Here is a 19,275-nt window from a genome sequence, read left to right as displayed (position 1 = left end):
CAGGCATTCATGCAGAGGAACAATTACAATGTTCTGGAATGGCCATCCCAGTCCCCAGACCTGAATATCATTGAACATCTGTGGGATGATTTGAAGCGGGCTGTCCATGCTCGGCGACCATCTAACTTAACTGAACTTGAATTGTTTGTCCAAAATTCCTTTATCCAGGATCCAGGAACTGATTAAAAGCTACAGGAAGCGACTAGAGGCTGTTATCTTTGCAAAAGGAGGATGTACTAAATATTAATGTCACTTTTCTGTTGAGGTGCCCATACTTTTGCACCGGTCAAATTTTGGTTTAATGCATATTGCGCATTTTCTGTTAGTACAATAAACCTCATTTCAATCCTGAAATATTACTGTGTCCATCAGTTATTAGATATATCAAACTGAAATGGCTGTTGCAAATACCAAAATATTTAGAACTAAAAATGATTAAGATTAATAGGGGTGCCCAAACTTTTTCATAGGACTGTATATATATATATATATATATATATATATAATAACTTGGATTAAAAAATAGTCAATTTAACACTTTGGATAAGGAATAAATGTCTGGTTTTTGGACCCCAATGATCATGAGATGGACGTCTGTTGTCTACATAGCGATGTACAGTAGTGCAGACTCCTGTGCATCGCTCCATTGACTTCTATGAGACTGATGGAGCTCTGTGCTTAGTTAGTTCCCTTGTCTCAGCTCCATAGAAGTGAATAGGGCAGAGGCTGAGCTTGCACACTACCACTCCGTATACACCGAGATCTTGGGGATCCCCATTCTTGTGATTGGTGGGGTTCCCAGCTGCGGTGTCCTCAGTGATCAGACGCTTCCTTATATTAGTTAGCCATAGCCTACAAAGATATTGGACGAGTATTTCTAAAATAAAGACCAAGCAGCCCCTTCCCTCCATGAAGTAAAGAAGCCCTGACACTGATGTCCATGACACTGATGTCCATGACACTGATGTCCATGAAGCAGGTCTGTCCTCCTTGCAGGTGGTGTATGACCGGGGAGATCTAATAGGGTGACTGCAGGGAATATCAGAGTAAACACATTGAGATCTATAGGATTGTAGATCACTGGGAATCGCTGGATCTCGGGGAGGGGGAGGTTTGTGCTCTGATAGGACACAAGTGGGATTAAGAGATCAGTCACATTGCTGCGGCTGCTGCTGCCTGCGCAGCCCCCTCTCCATCTGTCTCTCTCTGTCTCTCATGGAAGATCTGATCGGAGATGGATTCGTCCCCCATACACCAAGGCTACCTCAAGAAATATGGTGAGTGGGGTAGTGAGCGGACGATGGGGGCGAGGGTTGGCGCAGACACCATAGTGGGTGAGGTCGTAGAATATGGGGAGAGGGGATGAGTGAAGCAGATGTTACATAACAGAACATCTGGGTGGTCTAGTTGTATCCTAGGAAACCTTATAGAGGTGGTCTATAGTCCCCGCATATAGGGTGCTATAAGTCTCCCATATAGATACATTACATTACCTGTGTCAGGAGGCTGCATAACTACAAGATAGACATGATAGATAGATAGATAGATAGATAGATAGATAGATAGATAGATAGATAGATAGATATTAGATAGACACATAGATAGATAGGATAGATAGATAGATAGATAGATAGATAGATAGATAGATAGATAGATAGATGATAGATAGATAGATAGATAGATAGATAGATAGATAGATAGATAGGAGATAGACAGATAGATAGATAGATAGATAGATAGATAGATAGATAGATAGATAGGAGATAGATGGATAAATAGAGAGATAGATAGGAGATAGATAGATAGATGGATGGATGGATAGATAGATAGATAGATAGATAGGAGATAGATAGATAGATAGATAGATAGGAGATAGATAGATAGATAGATAGATAGATAGATAGATAGGAGATAGATGGATAAATAGAGAGATAGATAGGAGATAGATAGATAGCTAGATAGATAGATAGATAGATAGATAGATAGATAGATAGATAGATAGATAGGAGATAGATGGATAAATAGAGAGATAGATAGGAGATAGATATGAGATAGATAGATAGATAGATAGATAGATAGATAGATAGATAGATAGATAGAGGAGATATATAGATGATAGATAGATAGATAGATAGATAGATAGATAGATAGATAGATAGATAGATAGATAGATAGGAGATAGATAGATAGATAGATAGATAGATAGATAGATAGATGATAGATAGATGGATATGATGCTGTATGTGTATCCTGGTTTATATATCCTGACCAGGACCCGGGATAGTTCTCAGTCCTCTCGCTCTTGTATACACCAATGTAGCAGAGTTTGTGTTGTTTTCTGGTTATGTGACACATTTTGCTATATCTGTGACTAGAGAGACATCTCGGGCTGTGATATAAGTAAGTTGTGACATATGGTGACATTAACCCTCGGGAGGCTGATCTGTCTCTGAGCTTCTGATTGTCACATTGTCAGCTTAAAGGGATATTCCATATTAAAGGCACTGCAGCTGATTGATGTGGGTCTGACTCCCACCGTCCCCAGCCACAGTCAGACAGACAGGCTGCTCCTGCTTAATATCTCTTAAAGGGGCTTTCCCACTATTTGTATCTATTCCCTATAGACAGGTTAGGGGGGTAAATATCTGGTTGCTCAGGGTCCAGTTCTTGTGACCCCCAACTCTTATGAGAACAGGGTCCATAAGTGCCCCAGAATATGAATGGAGTGGTGTTGTGTATCTGGTCATCCAGCTGGAGATCCATTCTGGGTGTCCTATAAAAATGGATATAGCAGTGGCTGAGCTTGTATGCTCAAGGGAAATTCTAGGGCTCCGGAGATCAGGCCGGGGTGATCGGCGATGGATCCTCGTCTTTTGCATGTTCGGCATTCATTCTCAATAGATGAAGTTCACCGCACAGATTTGCCCCCTTGTAATGATGTGTAATGATATTGAAGGGATTTGATGTTTTAGAAGACTGATGACACAGTTTATTTTATTACCCTGTGAGATATTAGCGATAATATATGACCAGATTTGGCCTGATACGGTGACTCCCCCGGTGGGCCCTTGAGCTGGGGGGCCTCCAGTCTACCCTGACATGGAAAGAACACGCACCATACTCTATACAGATACTCAGAATACATCATATCCAGCAGGACCTGAGGACAGAGGCAAGGACTAGGCCTCGGCTACTGACAGACCTCAGGACAGAGGCGAGGACTAGACAATGGCTACTGACAGACCTCAGGACAGAGGAAAAACTAGGCCTCGGCTACTGACAAACCTCAGGAAAGATGCAAGAACTAGACAATGGCTACTGACAGACTTCAGGACAGAGGCAAGGATTAGACAACGGCTGCTGACAGACCTCAGGACAGAGGTGAGGACTAGACCACGGCTACTGACAGACCTCAGGACAAAGGTGAGGACTAGACAATGACTACTGACAGACCTCAGGACAGAGGTGAGGACTAGACCGCGGCTACTGACAGACCTCAGGACAGAGGTGAGGACTAGACAATGGCTACTGACAGACCAGGAATTTGTGAACAAGTGTCTGATAATCCTCGCGTGTAGGTGTGTGAGTTATACACGTGGTCCCCGGTCAGTCCGCCTTGTATATGACATTATTGTTGGTTTTAGTGTCTCGTCCCTGAGCACTGGGGTCGTGTGGTACGTGCCATTCAGGACATCACCTCTCGCACCCACTCTAGGGGTACATGGCCGATAATCCCTCGCTCAGTGCCCGGGTATATTATGTGTCCTCTGGCAGATTAGTGTCACTGCTACAGATATAATTGCACTTTAATCCATAGGAACTGCTTCTGAGCTCCGGGAATGTTGTGTAATCCACCAAGCTTGTCCCAAGGCTCAGATTTAATATGAAAGAGATGAAGTGACGGACAGATGTGTCTGCAGATTCAGGCCCTCAAACGTGATGGTCAGCACGAGAGGAATCAATTTAAAGGGACAGGAAGGAAATCTCAGACTGAAACTTGATTGGTTGCTGAAAGTGACAACGTTATTTATGTATAAAATTCTAAATTGATTCTGCCCATTCCCATCCATTTCTCATTGGGTACACCCATGCACTCCAGATCCCCCCCCCCCCACAGTACACAATGCACCTCACATCTCTCCACCACCCACAGTCAACCTTTCACCCCACATCCCCTTACAGTACACCCTGAACCCCATATCTTCCCCTCACACACACAGTCCACTATGCATCTCACATCCCCCACCCCGTACCTTAGACCACACATCTCTCCATCTTTCCCTGCACTGCACGGGATACAAAGACACGCCTACCTAGTCATGTGACCGTCTGATGTCACATAGGTCCTTCTGAGTACAGTAGTCACACTCTCCCCCGATCACCCCCCCCCCCTGCACTTATCCCAGATGCAACTTCTTATCTGGATGGTGATTGGGGGAAGTTGGGGACATGCGGTAGGCCGTGCAGTACCGCGGGACAGCAGTCTAAAATTGTGACTGTCCCGCGGAATGCAGGACAGTTGGGAGCTATGTTATAGGCAGTCCCTGTGTATACAGCTCCTATATATCATCATTGTCTCCATTATTATTGGCATTATTTGAGGATTAACCCCCTCAGTGCTGCAGTACACATCTCTCCTGCCCCTTATCTTGCTTTTATAAAGTCTTTATAAGTTTCCTAATCTCTACAGAGCAGGAGAAGTAGAACATAAAAAAATAAAATAGAGATTTGTTATTGTAATAGTTGTGATGATCTGCAGAATAAAATCCCTGCGTCCTAAGACAATGGGAAATGGGGGGGGGGGGGGTATATATGTAGAGAGTGTATATATCTGCATATCTCCAGATTTATCTTATCAAAATTACAATCTGTCCCACAAAATACAAGACCTCAGCTCAGATACGGCCGCATGAACACAGGGGGAGATGATACTGGCCAGAAGGTTAGCGTTAGTCACTAAGGCAATGTTGGGGGTGCGTTTGGGGAGTCTGCCCCCCATTCTACCTGAGAAACGTCCTAAAAATATTATTAAAATCTATGGGGTCCATGGAAGGCGCTTTTTAAGTGGATTGTGTTTCTGTGTTTCAATGGAAACCGCAACGCAGCTGTGACCTTAGGGGGTTAAAAAAAAAAAATTAAGATAAGCAGCGACAATCTCCACTCAAACTCCAATCTCCAAGTCAGTCTTGGCTTTGTCTCAAAAAAATGCAGTAAAATCTGGAACAAAGAAAAAAAAGCTGCGTTTCTGCAATGTGGGGCCTCGGCCTTAATGGGGCTGTTGGGGGGGGGGGGGGGTTAAAGGAACAGCACCACTTGTATTCCTGTGTGCACTGCGGATATCTACAAGGTGCATATTGTAGGGTCGCAGCCGTGGAAAGATGGGGCAACAAGTGGAGTTGTAGGGTAGCATCTACATTAGGCTACAACCTATGTGTAGATGGATGGATAGATATATTTATAGATAGATAGATATTAGGACAAGCTGTAAGCCAGTAGTAGCACTGACCTTGGTGAGACACCAGGCACAGATTGATGTCCCCGACCTCACTTAGATAACACAGTTTGTTTAGCTGCAGCAGGTAGTAGCTGACTCACTATTACAGGGACATTTGGGATTAGTTAGCCTTGACCCCCATGCACAATTGCTGGGTTATAGATTAGTTAGCCTTGGCCCCTGACGTACAATTACTGCCAAGTTTTGGGTTCGCCTTGGCCCTTGAATACTTTCCAATCTACGTTTTGTTCTATTTTAAAAAAAAAATTTTTATTAAAGGTTTATGTAATACATTGAATGTCCAGATACATATAGATAGATAGGAGATAGATAGATAGATATATAGATAGATAGGAGATAGATAGATAGATAGATAGATAGATAGATAGATAGGAGATAGATAGATAGATAGATAGATAGATGATAGATAGATAGATAGATAGATAGATAGATAGATAGGAGATAGATAGATAGATAGATAGATAGATAGATAGATAGGAGATAGATAGATAGATAGATAGATAGATAGAAGATAGATAGATAGGAGATAGATAGATAGATAGATAGATAGATAGATAGATAGATAGGAGATAGATAGATACGAGATAGATAGATAGATAGATAGATAGATAGATAGATAGATAGATAAATAGATAGATAGATAGATAGATAGATAGATAGATAGATAGATAGATAAATAGATAGAGATAGATAGATAGGAGATAGATAGATAGATAGATAGATAGATAGATGATAGATAGATAGATAGATAGATAGATAGATAGATAGATAGGCGATAGATAGATAGATAGATAGATAGATAGATGATAGATAGATAGATAGATAGATAGAAAGATAGATAGATAGGAGATAAATAGATAGATAATAGATAGATAGATAGATAGATAGATAGATAGATAGATAGATAAATACATAGATAGATAGATAGATAGATAGATAGATAGATAGATAGATAATAGATAGATAGATAGATAGATAGATAGATAGATAGATAGATGATATATAGATAGACTAGCTGGTACCCGCGACTTCGTCTGCGGTGATTGTAGCAGTGGGTATATACAGGCGCGGGTAAGGTTTTCGTACTGTGTATAAGGTATGGGATATAAAATGTAACTGTGTATCTTGTTTTTGCTGTAATTCAGAGAATACGTGAGACTTTTGTGTTGGATGTAATTTGTATTAGAGCTGCTATACGGTTTTGTGAGAAACGTGACATAGTGACTTTGGGACAGAAGTATTTGAAGTTAACCCTTTCCCGCCGATGGCATTTTTTGATTTTCGTTTTTGACTCCCCTCCTTCTAAACCCCATAACTTTTTTATTTCTCCGCTCCCAGAGCCATATGAGGTCTTAATTTTTGCGGGACAAATTTTTCTTCATGATGCCACCATTAATTATTCTGTATAATGTACTGGGAAGCAGGGAAAAAATTCAGAATGGGGTGGATTTGAAGAAAAAATGCATATCTGCGACTTTCTTACGGGCTTTGGTTTTACGGCGTTCACTGTGTAACCAAAATGACATGTCCCCTGTATTCTGTGTTTCGTTACGATTCCGGGGATACCAAATTTATACGGTTTTATTTACATTTTGACCCCTTAAAAAAAAATCCAAAAGTGTGTTAAAATTTTTTTTTTTGAAAAGTCGCCATATTCCGACAGCCGTAACTTTTTTATACGTGCTTGTACGGAGATGTATAGGGTGTCTTTTTTTGCGAGACCGGGTGTACTTTGTAGTTCTACCATTTTCGGGAAATGTTATTGCTTTGATCACTTTTTATTCAAATTTTTATCAGAATTAAAACAGTGAAAAAACGGCAGTTTGGCACTTGTGACCATTTTTCCCGCTACGGCGTTTACCGAACAGGAAAAATATTTGTATAGCTTTGTAGAGCGGGCGATTTCAGACGCGGGGATACCTAACATGTATGTGTTTCACAGTTTTTAACTACTTTTATATGTGTTCTAGGGAAAGGGGGGTGATTTGAATTTTTAATCCTTTTTATTTTTTTTTTATATTTGTTTTTACTTTTTTTAAACTTTTTTTTTGCATTTATTAGACCCCCTAGGGGTATTGACATGGGTGGGCGGTGTCACGGATTGTCAGAGCGGTGGGGGTCGGCAAACATGGCTGCTCCGGAGCGTTAAAGAGCGCCTCCTGGAGTATCGTTAAGGTGAGGGGCAAAGTGGTAAAGTATATGTATATGTGATTGTGTGGGGTTAGGGGCGAGGCTGTAGAGGGCAATATGAATTTTGTGGCTTGCTATGGTCCAAAGTGTGTAAGATTGCAGAGATAGTGATGTGAGTTTGGGGTTTGTGGGGGTCCTGGGAAAAACGTATGTGCGCTATTGTGACGAAAAGTAGCCTATTGTTTAATCGGGTGTATTAACTATGTTTGTGGAAAATTTCAGCCAAATCGGTCAAGCGGTTTTTGCGTGATTGAGGAACAAACATCCGAACATGCAAACATCCAAACACACAAACCCACAAACCCACAAACTCACAAACTTTCACATTTATAATATTAATAGGATGATAGATAGATAGATAGATAGATAGATAGATAGATAGGAGATAGATAGATAGATGATATATAGATAGATAGATAGATAGATAACACTAACACAGAGGAAGATCCATCTATAAGCACCGTAAGGAAAGCTGCCATTGCCTGTGAATAATATCCTATCTGTAATCACAATCAGTGCAGATACATAGAAGACTTATCTTACATTGTAACCTGTGAGATGTGCAGAATGTTCAGTACAGTAGATGCAGTTTCAGTCCAGAGACAGTAGATTACAGACCTAATGTGAGGAGAATCAGCCCTCCCCTCTGCAGTCATGCTGTGATGATAGAACAGACCCTTTCCCCCAGTCACTGTTAATCCGTCATGTCGCTATGGACAGGAATTCTCTAGTAACTGGAAGTGAACAGCAAATTGGTTAGAATAGAGACAATGAATGGCAGGAACTTTAGAAAGGTTTTTCAAAGTTGCAACATTTTTAATTAAAGTGCATTACATTTTTGGTTCGGAATCACGTGGTCCATTAACTGAGACTAAGTTGTCCGAAAATTTAGTGACCATTTAATAGTTTATTTTTGTAAAGTTCCTGAATGAAAAAAAGAAAATGTAAATCCCATCAATATTTGGTGTGACCTTTGCCCTTTACCTTCTTCTCGGTACTTGCAGACAATTCGTGAAACGACTCGACAGGTTGGGTGTTTTTGCCATCTTCGAGAACGAATCCAAGATCCTCTGTGGATGTCGCTTGCTCCAATCCGTCTGTCTCTTCATGTCATCCCAGACAGACTGGATGATGATGAGATCAGGGCTATATCTGTGGGGGCCGGATCATCACCTCCAGGACTCCAAAGGGCAAAGGTCACACCAAATATTGATGGGATTTATATTTCTCTGTTCTTCATCCACTTCAGTTTGTTAATTGACAAAAATAAACCATTAACCCTTCTATTTCTGGAGGCTTTCTTACTGCCCCGCACCTGCCTGACACTTCTCCATAGTACTGTATATGTAAAATATTTTTTGTCTTCTCGCTCTTAGGTGGGTTCCTTTTCAAGCAGTGGAAAGAACGATATTTGCAGCTCACCCATGACGGTAGCCTTCTCCTGTCTAGAGATCCAGAGTCTTCAGCAGATCTAGAAATTCCTCTTCTTACGCGGTGCCAGGCAATACTCGAGGGCACTGAGCTGGGAGACCTGCCCAAACTGCCGGGCGGAGTACAGAGGACCAGCTGTCTAGGTGTCTCCTTGAGTGATGGGAGAATACTTCTCCTGCTCGCCCCAGATTCACAGGAGTGCAGGTATCTACATATGTTCCCCATTTCATAGGTCTTTAGTCACCTATATCGTGTTACTTCCATAGGTAAAACCTATTGCCCGGCCCCCGGCTTTGATGAGACTTCTACAGTCCGGCCAAATACAGTGGGGTTTATGTTCAGCTGAGGACCGGAAGGAAAATGACCCATTGTGGCTTTTAGAGATGAACAGACTAGAGATGAGCGAGTACTATTCGAAACTCTCATTTTGAATAGCACGCACCCATAGGAATGAATGGAAGCAGCCGGAACGCTGACTTTGCGGGCGGCCGGCCGGCCGATTAACCCCCTGCGTGCCATTCATTCCTATGGGTGCGTGCTATTCAAAATGAGAGTTTTGAATAGTACTCGCTCATCTCTAGGACAGACAAAACAAATTCAGTGTTAGTTTTTTCCAAAAATTTCCAAAAACTTATGGGGTTCACCAGCTACAAATTACTATTATGCTCTGAGGTGTCTTCAGACCTCAGAATGTGATAACAGAACTTTAGATGCAGATGGAAAAACCTCATGAAAATATCACTAAGGCGAAGGCCCCAATGGCCGGAACGAGAACAACCGCGGCGTGAACGCATTGTGGTTCTTCTCGTAGTGCTTTGAACAGAAAGTTCAGGGAGTTTTCCTCTGCAGACTTTCTGTTACAATTATATCTATGGGACAGCTGCCGGCTGCAACTTTCAAAACCGCACCGGTTTTGGAAATCGCAGCGTGTCTGCGCTGCCATTTTTTCCACAAAGTGGGCATGAGATTCGCATGAATCCCATCCACTTTGCAAGTACTGTAAAAAGCGCAATTTTTCCAGCGGTGTTTCCGCCGAGGCCAAATCACGGCGTTTCCGGCCCATGGGACTCCGGCCTTACTCTAAGTGAATCTTGTGAGGTTCTTCCATCTCAAGTGACTTTCTGTGGCTTCTCCTTTGTGTCCTTGTGTAATGGATCTTCCCACCTTTAAGCCCACCTCCTTGTGTATATATATATATGTATTATGTATGTATGTGTATGTGTCTACCTAAACGTTCCATAGTGCAGGTGAAGTTAACAAACTTAAGCCGGTTGCACATGAGCATCTGCTAACCGGCTGCTGTTAATGAATGGCGCAGACGATCCTGTCCCTACACAGAAGTCACTAAGGATCTGTTCTCCTTCCTCTCCATAGACTTCTATTGTCTGCCTCTTATAAAGGTTTTCTGGACAATACTAACAATTGCTGTGGTCTCTTCTACATTACCAAGCACAGCGCTGGACATGGTGTAGTGCCGGTGCTTGGTGTTTCAGCTGAATCCCATTCATTTGAAAGAAACTGAGCATGACCATGAGAGCAATAGACATGATGTTATTGGCCTGACAGGTGGAAGCGGAGCTCAATATCATAGTCCCACAAAACTCCTTTAACCCTTTGCCAAATGTGACCTTAATCAAACACATCTGGCTTGTCTTGTCTAGACTTCTATTACAAGCCGCGCTAGGCAGCCTATGATAGAAGGTGTGCTATTTTACAATGCATTGCAATCCATTAGAATTGCAGCGCCTTGTATTAATTCCACTCGATTCAGTATTTTTTTTCCCAGCTTTCCAGTACATCCTATGGAATATTAAATACTAACATTACAACGTACATTATCCTGCAAACATTACGCCCTCACATGGCCCTAAGAATAGAAAAATTAAAGAGTTGGAAAACGGGCGAGTAAAAATCAAAAGTAAAAAAAAAAATTGGCTGTGAAGGGGTTAAAGCTGAACAGACTTTGTTGTGCAAAATAAGGAAAATAAGTGAAGATTTGGGCACTTTAATGAAATAGTCTACAGTTTATTATTATCACCTGTATTGTTGATCTAAAAAAACACCCCAATCTGTTAAAATCAGTTTTTCATGGTTTTTTCCTTTGTTTTTGTTTTTTTTAAGCAAATGGATAAATATCTTACGGAAAGTAAAAGAGGTGAGTAAGACGCAGATGGAAGATATTGTCACTGGGGTTGAGCCGATCATATTCCAGCCGATCCCGATCGTGAAATTTGCTCGATCGCCGATTGGGATCTAATCTTTCCCGATCGCTCAACCGTAGTTACTTTATGTTTATGGAGTAGGGTTGAGCCGATCTTGAGATTTCAGGATCTTTTTTAAAATCTGATTTTTGATCATTTTCCACCCGATCCCGATTGCTCAACCCTAATTGTCACTGCATTGTATGTACTGTATATGTCACAGGGGCTTCTGCTATTCTCAGCTTTGTATTTCAATGAGTGAAACTTGTAATATCAAAAACTTCACTTAATATAAACCTGGGAATCAGGAAGAAAAACCTGAGATTAGTGATTGTTCACATGGCTGTATTGTGGCTCCATTGTTTTCAAAGTTTTACAAATTCTCCATTGGATTCCACTGGAAAGAAAAGTGTCCTAGTTTATTGGACTCTGTACTATATACACTATGTGATCAAAAGTATCCAGACACCTGGCTGAAAATGACTTACAAGTTGGTGGCGCCCTCCATCAGTAATGGAGGGGTCTTGCACCCCTTGTTGTTTTGCGTGGCACTATCACAGCACAGGCCTACATTGATGTTTTAAACACCTTCTTGCTTCCCACTGTTGAAGAGCAATTCGGGGATGGCGATTGCATCTTACAACACGATGGAGCACCTGTTCATACTGCACGGCCTGTGGCAGAGTGGTTACACGACAATAACATCTCTGTAATGGACTGGCCTGCACAGAGTCCTGACTTGAATCCTATAGAACACCTTTGGAATGTTTTGGAATGCCGATTTGGTGCCCGGCCTCACTGACCTACATCGATACCTCTCCTCAGTGCGGCACTCCATGAAGAATGGGCTGCCATTCCCCAAGAAACCTTCCAGCAGCTGATTGAACGTCTGCCTGCGAGAGTGGAAGCGGTCATCAAGGCTAAGGGTGGGCCAACACCATATTGAATTCCAGCATTACTGATGGAGGGCGCCACCAACTTGTAAGTCATTTTCAGCCAGGTGTCCGGATACTTTTGATCACATAGTGTATATGGCAGTATTCTATCCTAGACAGAGCCAGATGTAGACTGGACGGGAGAAGGAGATGGAGATGACAACGAGAATCCACATGACAATTTAAAGGGAATCTGTCAGGCTGTTTGATCATCAAATCGCTAACTCACCATTAACCATCTAGGATTCAGGGCTCCAAATTTCTGTATCCCACAACACTCCCAACCAGTATCCTTAACAGGATGAAGGTCCTCAGTCTCTGGTGAGATGCTGGTGGTTTGTTGATCCCAAACAGCCTAACAGGATCCCTATAACTGATATAGGTCCATGTGAACTTAAAGGGGTTCTCCGATCTCAGTATCTCTGCCTGCAGTGTCTGCTTCTCACTTCCTGTATTTCCCCTCTGCCCCCCTCCTGAGTTGGACACACAACACTTATACAGATAAGATAATATGAAGATGCTTGTACAGAATGGACTCAGTGTTATCTGTGTGTTTACATAGACAGATAACAGACCTGGATTTATCATCAAACTGCAATTAGCTGATTGTCCTGTCGGCACTGAGTAAGTGACATCACTTGTCCTATAGGTCCGTGGTTATAGCATCGCAGTGCAAACAATGGGTGGAATAAGGTCACATTGTAGGCAAAAAAAGTGGAATTTCTAAAGTAATATATTTAGGAAAAGTCTTCAATTTACATAAGCTACCAGTATAGATAGGATCCTTGAGATGGGACAACCCCTTTATTGTGTTGTGACACAGAGGTGATGCTAAAGCCATAGTATACGGACATCGGCGGCCACTGAGAGAGATTATTAGAAATGGATTATTTTTGTGACTGGGTGACAAACTACAGCGTCCTATATCCTCCAAAATGGCCGCCTCTGAGCCCAACTTCCTGCCCCTGTTTACAATAGGAAGGGAATTATTGAACATACAGTAAATTGTAGCTGTGAGGAATATCTATCAGAGTAAGAGACATAAATGTCAAAAAGTTTTTGTTTTTCTTTGAGTTCAGTAGAGTTTTCTGGGCTTTACCAGTTGATGGCTTTGTCTTAGGTTAGTTCAACAATTGCTCAGTGGGGATCAACACACAAGACCCCCACAGATCAGCTGTTCAAAGCAGTATCTGTGCTCCCAGAGCTCCGCTTCACAGGCCGAGTGATGTGAAATTCATTGGTCACATGGCCTGTTTACAGCTCAGTCCCATTCAAGTGAGTGGAGCTGGTTGAGCTGTCAGCCAAGCAGTCACTATACAAGGTTTGACGCTGAGCTTGGTTTGCTGTGGAGGGGCCGCAGCTCTCACCTGAAAACTACAGTCTCTTCAAACAGCTGATAGGACAGGTCATCAATGGTAAAGCCCAGAAAACCCCATTAATCTTACAAATCCCTACTGTCTATACATAACACTTGTGTTTCCACGTCTTTTAGAGTTTGTCACAACCCCCACTCTCCCCAAACAGTTGTAGACTTCACAATAAATCTCCAATCCGAAAATGCTGTTGGAGCGACATCTCCAAGGACAAAGCTCAAGGAAAAGACGGTGAGTGATGTCTATGGTGTCTACTAAGATGGGAAGTGAATCTGCTCTCCATGAAAATCAATAAGTGGAGGCCACGAGCAGGCTGTGATATGACTTTTCTCATAATTGACCCACTCAGGTCGCGCGAGGAGTGAGGTTAGTGCTTAGCAGCTCTACCCGACATTCTTCAAAGAGGGGACTGAGTGGTGTACAAGCCTAAACAGGTCTATGAGTCAGGAGACCACTTATTCCAGCTCTAGAGGGGCACAGCACTCAATCAGATCTAGAGGGGAATAGCACTCAATCAGATCTAGAGGAGAATAGCACTCAATCAGATCTAGAGGAGAATAGCACTCAATCAGATCTAGAGGGGAATAGCACTCAATCAGATCTAGAGGGGCAGAGCACTCAATCAGAACTAGAGGGGAATATCACTCAATCAGATCTAGAGGGGAATAGCACTCAATCAGATCTAGAGGAGAATAGCACTCAATCAGATCTAGAGGAGAATAGCACTCAATCAGATCTAGAGGGGAATAGCACTCAATCAGATCTAGAGGGGCAGAGCACTCAATCAGAACTAGAGGGGAATAGCACTCAATCAGATCTAGAGGGGAATAGCACTCAATCAGATCTAGAGGAGAATAGCACGCAATCAGATCTAGAGGGGAATAGCACTCAATCAGATCTAGAGGGGCAGAGCACTCAATCAGAACTAGAGGGGAATAGCACTCAATCAGATCTAGAGGAGAATAGCACGCAATCAGATCTAGAGGGGAATAGCACTCAATCAGATCTAGAGGGGAATAGCACGCAATCAGATCTAGAGGGGAATAGCACTCAATCAGATCTAGAGGGGAATAGCACTCAATCAGATCTAGAGGGAAATAGCACTCAATCAGATCTAGAGGGGAATAGCACTCAATCAGATCTAGAGGGGAATAGCACTCAATCAGATCTAGAGGGGAATAGCACTCAATCAGATCTAGAGGGGAATAACACTCAATCAGATCTAGAGGGGAATAGCACTCAATCAGATCTAGAGGGGAATAGCACTCAATCAGATTTACAGGGACATAGCATTCAATCAGGACTAGAAGGGCAGAGCACTCAATCAAGGCTAGAGGGACATAACACTCAATCAGATCTGGAAGAGCACAGCACTCAATCAGATCTAGAGAGACATAGAACTCAATCAGATCTAGAGGGGCATAGCACTCAATCAGGGCTAGGGAGGCAGAAAACTCAATCTGATCTAGAGGGGCAGAGAACTCAATCAGATCTAGAGGGGCATAGCACTCAATCAGATCTAGAGGGGCATAGCACTCAATCAGATCTAGAGGGGCATAGCACTCAGTCAGGACTAGAGGGACATAGCACTCAATCAGATTTAAAGGGGCATAGCACTCAATCAGATTTAGAGGGACATAGCACTAAGTCAGGACTAGAGGGACATAGCACTCAGTCAGGACTAGAGGGGCAGAGCACTCAATCAGGCTAGAGGGACATAACACTCAATCAGATCTGGAGGAGCACAGCACTCAATCAAGGCTAGAGGGGCAGAGCACTCAATCAGGACTAGACGGGCAGAGCACTCAATCAGGACTAGAGGGGCAGAGCACTCAATCAAGACTATAGGGGCAGAGCACTCAATCAAGGCTAGAGGGGCAGAGCATTCAATCAGGACTAGAGGGGCAGAGCACTCAATCAGGACTAGACGGGCAGAGCACTCAATCAGGACTAGACGGGCAGAGCACTCAATCAGGACTAGACGGGCAGAGCACTCAATCAGTACTAGACGGGCAGAGCACTCAATCAGGACTAGATGGGCAGAGCACTCAATCAGGACTAGACAGGCAGAGCACTCAATCAGGGCTAAGCCTTGACTGTTCTTGACCTTCTTCAGCTAATTTCTTTTTTTATGCTTAGTTGGATTTATTACCATGTTGTAGCGCATTCATATTTATATTTCTTATATGGTGCTTCTTTAATCACATTCTTTTCTAGGAAGAGCATCTCAATGTAAGGAAAAGTGCCCTCCACATTGCCTCCGTCATGGTTCCCAACTGCACTGGGGGGTGAAGACAGCATGTGTGCTAATGGGAGGAGCCGCCGCAGGTCCAACCCTGGGATACATGGTGACTTCGAGTCATGGTACTCGTTGTATGGACACTGCTCCACCAGATTTCCGAGAGCTGGGCTACCACCCATCGACAGATGTAGAAGGATGCCAGTACGATGTGGATTTTGAAGGCATGGACCAGGATTTCAATGGGTTTGACTTTGGTGGATTTGCCTTTTAGACATCTTCTCTTGTGCACCTACTGCCCCAAAGTAAGATTGTTGTTACCTGCTCTTAGTTCTCACAACCTTAGTCAAAGACTTTTGAGATATTCTAATAACGTCCATGGAAATTCTCAGTGGTCATGACCTTATGGCTAATAAGGAACCTGTAGATGACCCAGCCCAATGTTTTTGTGACATTGCCCTTGTGTTTGAAGGTTTAGTGACACCCAAGGGACAGATTTTGTTAATGATTTTGTTATGAATATGGGGCAATGCATTTCCTCCTATATTAACCTCTTTAGTCCCACAACCTATTTAGGAGCTAGAGTGAAGAATCTCCAGAAAGTAACTCCACATTCCCTGAGCACAAGTCACCAACGAGTGACCGAGTGACCAACGAGTGACCAACGTCAATGTCTGACAATATTTTTGCTTTACTTTGTACAATGTGTTTAATAAACTTCATTTTGTACTGAATATTTTGGCATCATGTGATGTTCTTGTAATATCAGCTCCCGCCTCTATGATCCACTCTCTCTAGTCCTCCATTCATCTGACCTGGATGGTACTTGATGGTTTTACAGCCCAATGAAGCATATGGTGATGGAAAAGAGAAGAACATGATCTACTCTAAAGACCAGAATAAGTTTAGGTATCGGTTACCTCACTATGGGACATAATACTGTGTGCAGGGGCCACTATGGGGGATAATACTGTGTGCAGGGGCCACTATTGGGGATAATACTGTGTGCAGGGGCCACTATTGGGGATAATACTGTGTGCAGGGGCCACTATTGGAGATAATACTGTGTGCAGGGCCCACTATTGGGGATAATACTGTGTGCAGGGGTCACTATGGGGGATAATACTGTGTGCAGGGGCCACTATGGGGTATAATACTGTGTGTAGGGGCCACTATGGGGCATAATAGTATGTACAGGGGCCACTATATAGCATAATACTGTGTGCAGGGGCCACTATGGGGCATAATAGTATGTACAGGGGCCACTATGGAGCATAATACTGTGTGCAGGGGCCACTATGGGGCATAATACTGTATGCAGGGGCCACTATGGGGCATAATAGAACGTGCAAGAATGCGGGGGGGGGATCAGTCGAGGTCTTTGGCGTCGGTTGGGGGGGCCCCATGTCAAAAGTTCGCCACGGGGCCCAGCCATTCCTAGTTACGCCACTGACTGTAGGGATTGTAGGTTGGACTTGATGGACTGATGTCTTTATCCAACCTCATCTACTAGCTTGGCTAGTTCTTTCCCCAATGTTCTTGTGAGATGTTTTCATTGCCTCTCGGCTTCTTTGCCCAGTCTGTAAGTTTTCCACCACCATACCATAGGCCGTGTATAATATGGAGAAGATTTTGGGCTCACGTGGGCACAATGACTGAGATGTGACAGGAGGGACAGCGCCCCCCCGGTATTATTGACCAATCACGTAAATAGAATATCCTGGCCCCCAGTGCACAATCTGCAACAGGGTCCCCAAAATATTCAATGTCATGTATAGTATTGGTCTTATATGGAACAGAGGGATCTTTTTAGCCTCCTTAGAAGGATGTTCTCACTAAAGATATGGATTACCTGTCGAGGGAATAGGGGAAACAAATATCTAAACAGTGGGGGGTCTAACTAATCAGAGATCACGAGATTGGGGACCCTGAGTTGCCCCATATACGGCAGTAGATCTGCTCAACCACCACTATATTCAGCCGGGGGGGTGGGGGAGGGGCACAGCTTTTACTCTCTGAAGTGTATATACTCTATATATCAGTAGAATAAATCATTATCCTGTCTTATTCGTTCTCTCCTATGGCCGCTCCTGTATTCACATGCACGTGGTTCTACCTATTCAAGAATGACCATTGTGAAATCCAAGTCAGGGATCAAAGTCTCGATGTTCTTGTGTTAGAGTTACCGTTTGCAGATATACTGTGTGGATTGGCCATATCATAGATAGATAAAGAAGCGGACATATTTACAGGCCTATGCGGTCTGATGATGCCCCCATTAGGTTGCTTGGACACAATGCAGTCATGGGGCAATGGTGTACCAAGAAATTGCCTGTTATTTAATGATATACAGCAGCGCCTACTGATCACCATGGTAACAGACTACAAACTCTGTGTAGTCTGATTCTAGTCATCCTCCATTCATTCATAATATTGCAGAATGATCATTTCTTAAATAATAAAAAGAGTTTTCCCATTTCAGGGTTTCTCTTGCCTTCCTGTCTCCTCTCTCCTTCACTTCATGGTTTTCAGATTTCACCAGTAATGTGCTGGTGCTTACTCTAAATTATACAGTTTACATACATAGATAACAGAGATACTGATCAAGATACTGTACTAGATCTTATCAGGGCTCAACAAGTGAAAGCAACTTAAAGAGTAAGAGAAAAGAATATAGGTAGCCGGCAACAGGGAGTCACCAGCTCAGCCAGAGAATGCATTGGGTAAAACACTTGGCTTAAGCTATGAGTCTGAATATGATCCTGGAGATGGGAAAACCCCTTTAATAGGAAAAGAGCAGATTGTCAGAAATTAGTCACAGTTCACTTCAAAAGGTGAATATAATTCTTCATCTTATAAAAAATATCATAATGAAGCTTCAACCACAAAAAAACACAAAAAAGGTTTAAAGAAGAAAATAAAATTGTAATGATTTGATTTAACAAAATAATTTAACACATTCTGCTTAGTATCTGCCCATATACATTAGAGTGTTGGCCAATCCCATCTTCACAGATGGGTCTGGTCAACTATTCCCTTGTATATGTGCAGCTTTAGCAGTAACTAGAGGTAACACCTTACCTTAATACTTCCTATATGTAAACAATAATATATATATTTCTCTAATACATCCTAAACAGCTGACAAATTACAGCTCCTAATAAAGAGTCTGTATTCTGGTGTGCCTAACATGCAAAGACGAGCTATTTGTAGGAAATTAAGGTACACAATGGAAGCCCAATGGACCACCATTAATGGAGTAGTTGGAAATTGTTGAAGTAAAGCAGGGGGTGGAGCTAAGATAGTGAGGGGTGGAACTAGGGTGGTCACGGGTGGAGCTAGGGTGGTCGGGGGTGGGGCTAGGGTAGTCAAGGGTGGAGCTAGAGTGGTC

The 19,275-nt window shown here is 42.8% G+C and overlaps 1 protein-coding gene across 1 annotated transcript; it reads left to right on the top strand.

Moving 5' to 3' along the window:
* The first annotated feature begins 1,165 nt into the window (after window positions 1-1,165).
* LOC142185299 (uncharacterized) lies at window positions 1,166-16,549 on the top strand. The gene is made up of 5 exons (XM_075260637.1): window positions 1,166-1,277; window positions 9,082-9,340; window positions 11,258-11,291; window positions 13,765-13,876; window positions 15,863-16,549. The coding sequence occupies exons 1-5, from the start codon at window positions 1,235-1,237 to the stop codon at window positions 16,156-16,158; spliced, it is 744 nt and encodes a 247-aa protein (XP_075116738.1). The 5' UTR covers window positions 1,166-1,234; the 3' UTR covers window positions 16,159-16,549.
* Window positions 16,550-19,275: the final 2,726 nt, after the last annotated feature.

Source organism: Leptodactylus fuscus, chromosome 11, assembly GCF_031893055.1.
Source record: "Leptodactylus fuscus isolate aLepFus1 chromosome 11, aLepFus1.hap2, whole genome shotgun sequence".
NCBI classification, from domain to species: Eukaryota; Metazoa; Chordata; class Amphibia; order Anura; family Leptodactylidae; genus Leptodactylus; species Leptodactylus fuscus.
The sequence above is the reverse complement of the archived record's forward strand: the minus strand, read 5'-3'. Positions and strand labels throughout refer to the sequence as shown.

Excerpts from the sequence above, each read along its gene's own strand:
- LOC142185299 (XM_075260637.1), top strand. The coding sequence starts at position 1,235 with ATGGATTCGTCCCCCATACACCAAGGCTACCTCAAGAAATATG. Across the intron at positions 9,341-11,257 it reads CCAGATTCACAGGAGTGCAG|CAAATGGATAAATATCTTAC; the intron begins GTATCTACATAT and ends GTTTTTTTTAAG. Across the intron at positions 13,877-15,862 it reads CAAAGCTCAAGGAAAAGACG|GAAGAGCATCTCAATGTAAG; the intron begins GTGAGTGATGTC and ends ATTCTTTTCTAG.